The sequence below is a fragment of the Camelus dromedarius genome, chromosome 2 (genome assembly GCF_036321535.1).
Source record: "Camelus dromedarius isolate mCamDro1 chromosome 2, mCamDro1.pat, whole genome shotgun sequence".
NCBI lineage: Eukaryota > Metazoa > Chordata > Mammalia > Artiodactyla > Camelidae > Camelus > Camelus dromedarius.
In genome coordinates, this window is record NC_087437.1 from 51238948 (window position 1) to 51252498 (window position 13551).

Below are 13551 nucleotides of genomic sequence, written 5' to 3' on the forward strand. Positions count from 1 at the left end.
TACATCACACAGCTCCAGCCTGAGAAGGAGCAGAAGGAACCATTACACTCTCATGAGAGTAAAATGGAAAAAATGCCTCCTTTCACCTTGGGAACAGGTCCACAGGGTTTAATGCTTCTCAGGCAAAGTGAGCATAACAGAGAGCAAGGAACTAGAGGCAAATCAGAGGACAAGTTGTCCTCGCTCTCTTCTGTCCCCTCATCTTAGCTGAGGGAGAAACAAGACAAGGCCTTCCATCGCCACCGCAGCAGCAGCAGCTGGGGGAACGGAGGAAGTTCTGGGCTAAACACACCAGGAAGGAGGTTTGGGCTTGAAAAAAGGAGTGGCTGTAAGATTCTCTACCATGATAAGGAACTGTGGTAGAAAAGCAGGTTTGGGGGATAAAATAACACACTCAGTATCACAGTGATACTGAATCAAATTAATTGACTCTTCATTTTAAAAATTATATCAATAATTCAAGCAGATAACATCAATCTCCCACATTTCACTACTGCTTTTTTTTGGACACATTTCCTTTTAGTTTCTTCCTCAGAGTTGAGATCATACCAGAGATACAATACTGTAACTGCATTTTCCACTTAACATTACATAGCAAGCACTCAATCATACTACTACCTTTTCAAGATAAAATTTTAGTGGCTGCAATAAATTCCATTATGTGAATGTACTCTTACTTATTTAGCCAGTCCTTTAATGCTGCACACGCAGTTTATTTAAAACTTACTATAATAATGCTATGGCAAAACGTCAGTGCTCAAACTGCTCCCACCTCAGAGGACTTCCTTGAAATAGATGCTCAGAACTGAAACTATGTCAAAAAATATAAATATCTAAAAAGCTCAGTGCCCCACCCCACCAAAAAGGTCTGACACAGTCCTGTCTATCTACCTTTCTGAGATTCAGACCTGTAGTTTAGATACAGAACTACAGGTTTTTAGCTGTTAGACCAGTTCTCCGGGTTCTTGACCCTCCTCCCCTCCTCTGCCTCCATGTGAAAGCCCCCTGATGACCTGGTAAGCTCAGCGGTCAGCGAGGGTACAAATACCCTGCCTCATCCTGGTGTCTGTGGCTTCCTCCAAGCCGTCGAGATCTGACTCCCATCACACAACCTATGGGAACCCCGAGAAATGTCCGTCTCCCTAAGGCAGGGTTGCTCACACCATCTACTAGAAGCGGGCTGGGAAACCTGAGACCCTGTGGCAGGCCAGTCCTTGAGACGGCCTTCTCCTAGAAGTGAATGGCTTTTTCAGGGTTGGGAGATCTGGTTAGCAGTCCCTCACACAGGTTTAAGGGAGGAGGTGGAGACCTTCCCTCAGTGCTGAGGCAGTGGTTTAATATCTAAGCTGAGGAAGGAATGGTGCTCAAATAAATAGGTTAAGTTGTTCCATTTTAATAAAAGATCTGAATCTAGACTACCTTGATGGAACGTGCTGGCAAAAAAGGCAAGGATGTCCTCACGGTGGTCACTACCACAGCAGAGCCGGGTCTGTGAGTCTCAGAAGCTTGTTAGGATTAGAGTTTAGACTTCGTAAGTTGGGCTATTTATAATTATTTTATTTTTCTTGTTTAGTTCTTCTCTGTCACTACTGATGGTTTAATAAACTCTTGGTGAAAATTTCGGTCTGTCTTACCTGTGTTAAAGGGAAATCACAGGAAGGGACAGCAGTCAGAGCTTGCAGGAGAGCAGTGTACCCCCGGGGGCCAATGCAGCAGAGGGAATTCGAGGGAGAGAGCAAAGTAAGAGCCTTGGAGACGGTCACCCTCCTTGGCTGGGCATTCTCTTTCCAGTGTAAAAGCCTAGAGGCAGTATCTTGTTTTGACATAAAAATAATTCCTTCAAAGAGGAAGCAGGAAATAACTTTTTCTTTTCTCCTTAGCGGGTTCTTTAAAGTAAATTGGCCAGAAAAGATTCAAGGCCTTTTTTCTTCTTTCTTTTTTTTAATGGCAAGAAAAAAAGCTAAAAGAGTTTTGATGCCAAGGAAGCATGGAGCCCGGAAAGCTAATGAGAAGTGACTCAGAGAGACCTCTTACACAAGGGTAAACAAGCTAGTGAAAGAAGACAAGACTCAATCTTTAAAATGTTTTTCAGGAAGGAAAGAGGGAAAGAAACACATTATTCAAGTCTTGCCTCCAGAAATCCAAGGGGCATTATAGTAACACACTTCTGAAAATAAGACTGAAATTAAGTGCCTAAAGCAAAGGCCTAATCTCTATTTCTTTGCAACTGATACCATATCAAGAAAATAATTTCTCTCTTCAAAGGAACATAAATTCCTTATTTAGAGCTGTGTTGGCTTCTGATAAATATGAGGCCATACTGGCAACACATCACAAAGACTTTAAATTTTTTATGTATTTTGCCTTCATATAAATAAGGATGTTCACTGCCATGCTGTTCATAATAGTGAAAAATTGACAACAACCTCAACGCCCTACAGTTGGAGCTGAGTGAATATAAATAATGGTACATCCACAGAACAGAATTTTATATCATGCTGCACAGAAATCATGCCACATAATATTAACTGACATGGAAAATATTTGGTAGTTTTAAAAGCAGGCCATGAGACATTGTGTGTAAAATGACCTCATTTCTGTAAATACATTTGTTGATGGAAAAACCTAACAAGATAGCCATCAAAACGTTAGCAGTAATGATCTCTGGGTAGTGGAGTTAGGGGTGCTTTTCCCTCTTTGTACTTTGCTATTTATTCCAAGTGTTCTGCATTGAGAACGCACACTTTTATGGTTAGAAAAAGTACTAAATGTTACAAAAGCAGGGTTGAAGATAAACCTGGAAGAGTGGTTTCAGAGACCTGACATGCTAATCGCTCACCTAACAGGAATCCGGTTTGAAGGGATGAGAGTGATAGTCAATAAGCAGCAAAGCCTGGTCCCCAGACTTGACTCTGGTAGGTTCAATGTTTCTCCAGAGAGGAGATGCTTACCTGATCCCGTCCGCCCCACGATGCCAATCTTCTCTTTGGGTTTGATGGTGAAGGACACTTTCTTCAGGACCAGAGGGAGATTTTCTTGGTACCTCATCTCTGCATTCTCAAAAGTCACCTCTCCTTCCTGGGGCCAGTCAGGGGAGGGAGCCTTGTTCTTAATTCTGGCAGGTGCTTCCAAAGAGAGAGTCTGGGGAGACAGAAGTGGCCGACTCAGACTGACCACAGATTCTGGGGGCGTTGCAAGGCTTTGTCACAGAGAAGTAACACCAAGATACACAGAGCAACCACACAGATGCAGCTGCCATCATGTCCCCTACTGTGAAAGAGTGCCTGGCAGTGTATGTTTATCACCACTGAACTAGACTGCGACTGACTATAATGTCCACTCCACTTAGCAGCCTACAATGGCCACTAAGCAGCTCGGGGAGGGCAGTGGCTCTCTAACTGCCTTCTCTTAAGGAATGCTTCCACAAAATCCTCATGGGGGCCAAGGCTGTGCATGAAGCCCTTCACCCCTCTTCAACCACAGCAATTTTTACTGGAATTCTTTGAAAATATTCCACTTGTAACAGGATTCCACCATTTGAAAACCTAAACCCAAAGGAAGGAACCAACATTTATTGGTCATTTAATCAGACCCTGGCATTCTGAGCCACTCAGTCAGTCCGGAAGACACAGACTCTGATCCCAACTCCACCACTAATAGCTGTGTGAACCGGATGTACCACTTCTTCACTCTTTGTCTTAGTTTCTCATCTGTAAATTGTGGGGACTGGATTAGACAATCTGGGAAACCCATTCCAACTTTAAAATGCTATGCTTAATATAACGGGTAATTTTTGTCATCAACAGTCACACCCTACAATGTTTTAAAACTTTCTGGTGAGTCATGGAGCTTATAGCTCATAGGGAAGGAAAGGCCAGAGATTGCAGTGCTCGGGCGGGCAGGGGAGCAGACTGATGTCTAAAACTCCATGTTGGGAGAGGCATCCAGGCTGGGCAGTGGGAGCAAGTCCTCAGAAACGGGACTTTTTTTGTGTGCAAAGTACACTCTGTACCACGGCCAACCATCACCCTGACCTCCCTAGCAAGAGGCTCACACCAACAGTGATATTAAATCAAACACTCCACACCCACATGTCCACCCACATGTTGCCCACAGACCAGAGCACTGGGCCAAGAGGCTCATGCATAAACATAAAGAGCAGCTATTAGCGGATATATTAGATGGCTACCTGCCATTCTTTCTGATGATAATCATTTGTAAGTTTAAGAAATATCCTACGACTGACGAGGTTCATCGCCAAAACAGATCAGTGAGGCATGTCTCTGCTAGAAAATGCAGTTTACATAAATGCACTAGTTCTCAGTGAAAGGGTAGTTTTTCAAGACTGTGTTTGTAAGTCAACATTCTAGTTGGAACCTGGATGTATTCTTCCCATGTAAATAATGATATAAATATTGATAAAGTCTCTGGGCAGATCACAAAATGGGGAACTCCTGAGAAATGAGTTACATGTGAGAATCCCAATTACTCATAATTCTGCTTCTCTGTCTAGAAAATTGCTTTCAGAATTCCAACTAGGACATCAGCAAGTTGCCACCCCATGGCTAGACTGCAGGGGTTACTGGGGAAAGTGGGAAGAGCTAGATCATCTCAGTACCAACTAAATTAACTGGTTTCTAAACTGGGAATGCAGTTTAGAGTTAGCTATGAAGCTTTTAAAACTTCAGAAGCCTGGGTCCTTTCCCTAGAATCTCCAGTGATGAGGCGCACGTCAGCCTTTGCCCAGAGTTCCACATGGGACCCTGATGGCCATCCCTGGTTAAGAACAAGTGAACTAGACTAAGATTTAAAACAATATATGGTTTTAAATGGTGTAAGGAAAATACTACATTAGTCAGCTTAACTGAACTAACAGGATTAGGAACACTTTGGAAACTAGCTGAGAATGTACGTTCTCAATCAGACACAATTCATAAATATATTTAGAAAATCCTATGATATTCTCTTCTCCATTCCATGCATGCTGGAGAGACGGCGGTCTCTCCTGTGGGACAAGATAAGGCAGAGAAAACAAGCATCCTCTTTGCACATCCACTCGAGGCAGTGAAAGGGTAAAGCAGCTCCATGAAGGGTCAGATCGCAGAGAAAGGCCTGTAGCAGCCTGACCTTGATGTAGTGGTTGATCCTCTCCACTGAGGTGAAGCGAGCTTCTGTCTCTGATGCCAGCCTGACGGTAAACTGGAACAGCCCTGTTAACTGATAATGGAAAACAAAAATCCAAGAGAGAATTTATTATCAATACACACCAGGCCAACGCTAGAAAACCTCCTTCATCTAAGGGACCACAGCTCCATTATAAGAACTAACTGTGCACATGCAATAGCTGGGACTGAGTCATTCTCTAAATATTCAAGACAATGCCTTAAATAGCTCCTAGTTAACTGCAATTCTCAATGAATGCAGGTGGCATGTGGTACTGCCGGCACTACTTTCCTACATCCAAAGGCTTTCTGTCCATCTTTACATTTCCAATGATTCAACCGCAGCTGAATAACTCCTGGGCTTCATACTTGCATGTACACCTGATGTAGCAATCACAACATATGGAGATTATATCATCCTGTGAGCAACTAGAGAGAAGGCTTCCAGGAAAGTAAAATAAGAGAAATAAGGCTGGGCCAAAGCTGAACACAGAGGCCCTGCGTGCCTCAGACTGGGAATTCTGAAACACGAGATATAGAACACAGATTTTCCCCTCCAGTAATCAAATCAATCTGCATAACGTGGACAAGTATCTTTGGGTATCTATGAAGATACCTATCTCCTCTTGGGTTTCCTTTGGCTACTTAGTTATTTTTATGTCTCCAATAGCGAAAAATGTCAAACATACACAAGAGTGGGGAGAACAGCATAATGAACTCCCATGTAGCAAACATCCATCTTCAGTAATGATCAACTTACAGCCAGTACTGTTGCATCTGTACCACCCCATTTTTCTGTGTTACCTGGAATTAAATCTCATATAGCCTAACATTTCATCCATAAATATTTCAGCTTATATCTTTCTAAAATATGAAGATTCCTTAAAAACAACCATTACCACACCTTAAAAAATTAGTAATAATTCTTTTACATTTTCAAATATCTAGTCAGTGCTTAAGTTCCCAATTGTTCTTTGAGCTATTTGAAGACCTCCAACCATCTGTAGGGACCAGAAGGGTTTACATAAGTAACAGTATTGGGAAAATCAGAGGTCTGAAAATAAAATGCACAGAAGTACATTGAAGATACATATTTCTTAGAAGACTAGAAATAGGTCAGAGATGAAAGAGTAGTGAACACAGAAACCTACAATTAAATAATTTTCAAAATCATGTTTACTTATGAAAAATATCACACTTATTTCATAAACACAAGCAACAGAGTTAATTCCTTTATTCCTATATAATCAGCTCTTGGTTTCTGCAGGGGATTGGCTCCAGGACTCCTGCCAATATAAAAATCCATGGATGCTCAAGTCCCTTGTATAAGATAGCACAGCATTTGCATATAACCTATGCACATCCTTCTGCATACTTTAAGTCATCTCTAGATTACATATAATATCTAATATAATGTAAACACTACGTAAATAGTTGTAAATACAATGCAAATATTATGTAAATAATTGCCCAGGTACAGCAAATTCAGTTTTGCTTTTTGGAACTTTCTGGAATTCTTTCCCCCCAAATATTTTCAACCTGTAGTTGGTTGAATATGTGGAGGTGGAACCTGTGGATGTGGAGGGCTACCTGTTTACCGCTCCTGCCTCTCTCCCATCCGCCATCCCAGCTAAGTCCAGAGAGTTACTGCCAAAGCAGCAGGGGAAATGCTCTAGGAGTCAAGAGGTCCGACCAAAGGCTTAGGGAAGAGCCACCTACCAGGCCTCTCCTAAGCCAACGTCTGAGCAAAGATGATGCTCCCACCCCAGAGACTAACCTGGACAGCATAGGAGATGGCAAGACCCGCGTAGGCTGGGGGAATCTGCCCGTGCATGAGGACAATCATCAGCCCCGTGGTGGTGATCAGGGCGATGCTGATCAGGTCCAGCCGCACAGCCAGCCACCGCATTGCACACGTGAACAAGAAGAAAGGACGCTGGTTGTCATCCAGCAGCTCCTGGTACCTGTGAGGAAGACAGAACACCTAATAGGCAAATAAAGTACCACACAAGCCTTGTCATGGAGGATGCCAAAGCTCTGGTAACTACGGATGGAGGGCTAACACTGAAGTACCAGTGTTTCTGAGTATGACATGGAAACTTAAGGAGTGCAGAGTGTTCCAGGTTCCACACAACGGGGTTTTCAAGGAAACATATTAAAGATGTGAGGGGAAAATAGCTGCTTCGACAGCATAGGGAGAGCATGGGGGAAGGAGATAAAGAGGCTGTTTAAGCTTTATAAAAATGCTTTGGGTCCAGGGTAATTTTCTCAAAGAAAGAGAGGTTACAGAGGCAAACTGCAGAAATGGCACAAGACCAGGAAAAGGAGTATTTTGGATTTGGAAAGTGGAAATTGTCTGCTGATGCACCACCACTGGGCAGAAGGGTACTTGTTTTCCCAGGTCAGGGGGCAAAGAACCAGGAGTAGTGAGTTAAACCAGGGCAAAAAGACCTAGACAACTTTTATCACTGCAGAAACGAGACACCACTGTCACCAGGGGTCCTAGAGAGCAGATCACACCTCATCTGAAGGTTTGGCGCCAGACACAACTAAAACTCCAGAGCAGGAGGTCTTGGTGGGCAAATGTGCTTTGCTTTAAAAAAAAATCACCTTCCTTCTTACAAGATATGTGCACTTTAGAGAAAAGTTCAGAAAATGCAGTAAAGAAGAGGGAAAATGTAAAATTTCAGTACTCTCATCACTCAGTTAAAACTGGAGTTAATATTCTGCTGCATTTCCCCCCAGTGTTTTTTTCAGTGCACTCACATTTATGTATGTATGTATGTTCACACAGACACTGTCAGTATATTTTACTTTTTTTCACTTTAAGTTGGGACGCATTTTTCTGAGTTGTTTAACCTAAACTTTCTGTTCTAGATTTTCTTTTCAATGTGAATTACTTAATTTGGGGAATGAATAATATATGTACATTTATTATGTAAATATATGTGAAAAGTCAGTCTGACTCTTGCCCATCCTCCAGCTACTCAGTTGCCCTTTCCAGTGGTGACTACTAGTTTCCTGTGTGTCCTTTTGTGAAGGAAAAGCCGGGCTGGGCTAACAAGATAACTCACAAATCTAAGTATCGGAATACTGATCTGAGTTCTGCTGGACTAACTTGTAAATCTAAGTTAATTAGTGTTGGTTTGCTGTTCATGTTTTTTTGCTAGACAGCTGGATTTTCAAAGATACGTATCTGGCTTTGGAATGTTGGTTTGCTGCCTCCCTGCCTCCACTTTTGTGATAACGATGCTGCTAAAGCTGTTCCATGCCTATTGGCCGAATACCCCAAGCTTGTACTTTACCCTATAAAACCTCATGCGCACGTCTTGGAGGTGCTCAGAGGTTCGGAGCAGAAGCCCCTCCGAGCCCGCCGGCGTAATACATCTGAGTACTCCAACCCTCCGAGTGGTGCTTGTTTCTTGGCTGGCCTGTCGTTTCCATAACACTTTCAGAGACATTCCAAATGTTACGGATACAGACACACACTTCAAAGGGAGTGTACCACAGCCGCACATCTGTACCTTACTCTTTCACTAACATACCTGGGAGCTCGCTCCATATCAGTACCTATAGAGCAGTCTCCTTTTCAGGGGTCACATAATATTCCACTATATGTGACACCACCGCTTATTTAACCAGACCTCTGTTGAAGGACATTTAGTCTTGTTCCAATCTCTTGCTAACAAAAATATCCACAATGACTATCTATGTACATAAATTTCTCACACAAACAATTTTCAACAGCTAAATAAAATATTAGTGTAATGTCAATTATTATCTTTTACTGTTCTTAAAAAAAAAAAAAAAAGCAAAACTCCATCAAATATAGCCACTCAGGACTGAATGGCCAATAGAATCTGTGTTTTTGTCTTCCCACTTGCTCAGAAGGGAGTATCACCAAGCAAATGAATCTTAATCAGAGATCATTAAATCACTAATACTCTTAGTAATGAGCTTTATAATCCCCAACTCTGACCTTGAAAGGCCTCTTAAACTCTAATTAAATGCTAGGATGCTGGCTCTGCACTCAGCCCTCAGGTCTCCAAAGACACTAACCTATGCAGAAATTCCTGTCCTTTGTTGTAGGCATGGATGGTGGCAAGGCCCTGGATGCTGGATGTGATGTGGGAAAGGAAAGGTGACTGCGTGATGTTGTCCAGACGCTTCAGCTCTCGAATCAGGACCCTGGAGAGAGAATGAGTTCTGTGTCAGAGGGGCAGACAAGCAACTGTGAAAGGGCAGCTTTGCCCCAGAAGACACGAAGACTTCCTGTTTACCTGGAGACAATGTGCAGAACTGAAAAGAGGATGATGAGGGGCCCCACCGCCACGAGGAACCACGGGAAGACACCCGCGATCATTCCAACACAGAAGAACACCAGGATGACATTCTGGATGAACATCTCAGCCTGGAATGGCAGTCGCACATCGACTGGGGAAACCAGAGAAGAACACGTGTCAGATGCTGGGATCCGCAAACATGGAAAACGGAACCAAACATTTTAAAAAACAAAAAGAAGCTTCCTAGAATCCCTATCTGAAATTTGAGATTTTGTCTTTTAAACAGTCTGATCAAAGGAAAATCTGGAAACCTGGCTGCTCTGGTTTTTCTTGTCCCAATAACATTTAAGTGATCTTTCTCCCCCGTGCCCTCTTTTTGGTTCACTATGCTCCCCAAGTCCTTTAAACATTTCTTCCTCTTTACAAAGTAATATATGCTTGTTGTAAAATATTTGGACAATAAATATGCAAAAAATAAAATAAACAGTCTCTCTTACCAATACCAATGAACTGCTGCTAACATTTAAGAAATTTTTGTCATAGAAAAATTTAAACACATGCAAAGTTGAAAGAGTATAGAACCTCCAATAGTTATCAACATTTTCTTCATCTCTTTTTGGCCATCCCCTTCCTTCCTTTTTTACATGGGAGGAATGGAGTATTTTTATGCAAATCCTAGACATGTTGATACCACTGATTTCTTTTTTTCAGTCTTTTTTCCGTGTGTGTGTGTTTGTACGTGAGTTTAACAAAAACGGGATCACATCATGCATCATGTGTATCAGGGATGGCTTTGATCCCTTATTACCTCTGGCCGGGGCTTTACACTGGCCTGCCGACATCTGAAACAAACTCCTGCCATGGAGGCAGCACAGTGCAGCAATTAAAACATTTGCTCTGGAGTCAGAAAGATCTGGGTTCAATTCCCAGCTTGTTATTTAATAACTGAGTGATCTTGGGCACATTATATAACCTTTCTAGACATCAGCTTTCCCATGTATTCAGTGGCTGAAACGACACCCACCTCACATGGCTGCTGTGAGGATTAGGATAACGCATGTAGAACATTCAGCCCACTGCTTACTACAGTAAGCTCTCAATAAACGTCAGGCAGTATCACTATCATTCTGGGCTACTGGAGTACAGTTGACCTTTGAACAATGTGGGGGTGTGGGGTACAGGCCCCCCTGTGCAGCTGAAAATCCACATATAACTTACAGTCAGACCCTCCAGGTATGCGGTTCCTTGTCCACAGTTCCATATTCACAGATCCAACCAACCTGATTGTTCAAGGGTCAGCTGTACTTAAGCTCTGGTGTTGGCACAGCCCACACAGCAGCCAGCAGCCAGAAAACCTGTCAGAAGTTGTAGGTATCCAGGAACCAATGCAGTACCCACAAGTCCATGTGTGTTTTGGAATCTCAGATGCTCCTGTCCAAAGCTGTTATGCTTACTCAATCCTCTGAACTGGTCTTCAGGTTAAATACGACCATGTAAGAACTCAGATGAAAGGTGGAAAATCAGATAGGCCCTCAGCCTAAAGAGAAGTTGTAACATGGAGAATACGCCTAAACTAAAATGTTCCTGATGCAAACATCAGCGGCCTCCGTGCTCTCAGAACCTAAGGCCGGACAGATCTGCATATCTAGCGAGTCACTTGGAAGGCTGGAGGGCACAATGAGTTCTGGCTTGTGCTCTGGAGCATAATGGAGAGAAGCAGTGAGAAATACCTTCATCCATGTCTTTGGAAAACCTGTTGAGAATTCTCCCTGTGGGGGTAGTGTCGAAAAACTTCATAGGGCTTCGAAGGATCCTGCGGAAAAGCTCGTCATGGAGCCGGGAGGAGGCTCGCAACGTACCCTGAGGAGCAGAGCACAAAGTGATCAGGGACTCAGGAGGGCTCACTTCCCCCTCCATGGGACATCCATCCCAAGGCGGGAAAAGGGCAAATGTCCACAGAGGAGCGAGGTGGCAAACAGGTGAGACAAAGTGGGTGCAGGTCACTTTGGCGAGGGCCATCTTGCTTCAAAGGGGCTCCCTGACTCAGAATAAACCCGAGAGATGCCAGGGGGAGCCTGACCACACAGCCCCCAGGGAAAGGAGGAGCAGGGCCACCAGAGCACACCTTGACAAAGACCACTCCGCGAATGGCTTTCAGAATCAGCATGACAGCCATGGAGAGGGCGTAGATGCCTGCGTAGTACTGCATCAGAGGGTTGTCCTTCATGCTGCTGCTCACAGAGGTCCTGTTTTCTTGAGTCACAGTGGTGTTCTGTTTGGAGGCAAGGCTCTATGAGGCAAGACTCCAAGTGACTGCCAAGAACCCCTTATCAGGGCCATTCCCGGCTCAAGGGAGGGTGCAGGATAACGACCCTGAGACCTGGCTGAGGCCAATTTAAGGCAGGCTTTGCCCCGCTCCTCTGTTTTCTAGTGGGCAAGGGCAGACAGCCTATAGGCATGCTACTGATAAACTGTACTGCTCCATGAGTTGGTCAGGGAACAACTATCTGATGAAGTTACATTAGGGACTCATCTTTTCATCTTGAGTAATCCTTGTTCATTCTTCTTCTAATTGAAAACTAAAGCAGTTTCCCTGAGAACAGCCAAGGGATATGGAGACACCTCATAATCCTAGACATATAAATTCACCGTTAATGAATAACCTTACCCCACTTCCTTGCTTGATCCAATAACTCAACCACCAGTTGCTGAAGGCAGTGCTGCCCACATTCAGCATGAAAAGGGACAGAATGACTAGGAATGCCAAAGGACCCCCAGCAGCCTGGATGTAGACACCATATACCGACCAGGGCACGGAACCCTGCCCCTTCTCTTCCATTTGCACAAGCTGCCCTAGGTAAGAAAAAAAGAAACGTGAACTCAGAAAGGAAAAGCTGCTTTTCCAGAATGAAGTCAATGAAGTAGAAGAGCAGAATCAAAGAGAGCCTACAGTTTCACAGAGCTCTAGATTAGAATTATTTCCCCTTCATCAGGAGTGTTCATTCACCCATTTAAATTAACAAAGCACCTACTATGAACCAGGCCGGGGATAAGGCTCTAGAATAGTAAGGTGTATTCAGACCAGGTCCCAGCCCTTGAGATCTGGCTGAGGGTCCTTCCACACTCTAGTAGGACAGACAGGTAAATAAACACATAATTATAATGAAATGTGTGAACTCCAATGCTAGAGCTATTTGCAGGGCAGCACAGGAACATCCAGGAGGTACGCATAACCTACTTGGGGGAGCTGGGAGGGGCTTAGCAGGGAGGTTTCAGGGAAGAATTTCCATGTAGTCCATACTACACTTTGAAAGGTAAGCCAGAGTTGTCTAGGTGGGCAAAGGTTGGGCACAGGGGTGGGGAAACAGCAAATTGGTGTTTACAGACAACCATTTCAATATGGCTGGAACATTTTGTGTGTATAAGGAGTGGCAGGAGATAAGGCTGATTAAGCAGGCTGTGGTCTGAGGATCAAGGCATTTGAACTTTATCCTTTGGACAAGACCATCTCAAGAGAATGGGCTACAGGTGTGCAGATTTGACTCCCGGCCCTACTGGACTAGGTGGGCCTGGAATGGCCAGACTAGCCACCTTTGACAGTGAGCAGTCTCTTCCAGACATCCCAAGGTCCCATATAAATTATGGCATTTTCTATGTGTACCACATCAGGAAAAGGATTAGAAAATGCTGCTTTGAAACTGCGAGGCCACTGAAAGGCTTCAGGCAGGAAAGTGAGTTGGTCAGTCTCCTGTTTTTAACTAGATCTCTCAGCTGTTTGTGTGGAGAGAAGATTTAACAGGAGGCAGCTGTAACTCTCTAGGGAGGGGATGATAAAGGCCAGAACCAGGGTCCTGATGATGGGGATGGAGTTTCCGGTCCATTCAGTCAGATGTGGTGACTGGCTGTAGGAGAGAAAAGACTCAGAGATATTTCCTAGGAGCTCCCAGAGGTGGTCAGGAGATTGGTGCTCACAGGAGAATACAGAGAAGTAGCCTCACAGGAAGCCTCTGCCTCTTTATCACATATGATGCTTAATTATCTTCAAACAAGCCACACATGCCTTGAGTACTTTGTGATGTGAGTCTCCAGGTTAGTGGCTATATAAG

The 13551-nt window shown here is 43.8% G+C and overlaps 1 protein-coding gene across 5 annotated transcripts in view; it reads right to left on the reverse strand.

The window, feature by feature from the left end:
* ABCC5 (ATP binding cassette subfamily C member 5) overlaps positions 1-13551 on the reverse strand; it is a 75529-nt gene that overhangs the window by 10651 nt on the left and 51327 nt on the right. For all 5 annotated transcript variants that reach the window (XM_010976365.3, XM_031452210.2, XM_031452205.2 and 2 more), the window contains 8 exons: positions 12114-12298; positions 11571-11717; positions 11176-11305; positions 9443-9596; positions 9222-9350; positions 6940-7126; positions 5128-5217; positions 2952-3141 (listed from right to left, as the gene is read on the reverse strand). In XM_010976365.3, coding sequence (XP_010974667.2) covers positions 2952-3141; positions 5128-5217; positions 6940-7126; positions 9222-9350; positions 9443-9596; positions 11176-11305; positions 11571-11717; positions 12114-12298 — 1212 coding nt within the window. The remainder of the gene's footprint in view (positions 1-2951; positions 3142-5127; positions 5218-6939; positions 7127-9221; positions 9351-9442; positions 9597-11175; positions 11306-11570; positions 11718-12113; positions 12299-13551) is intronic.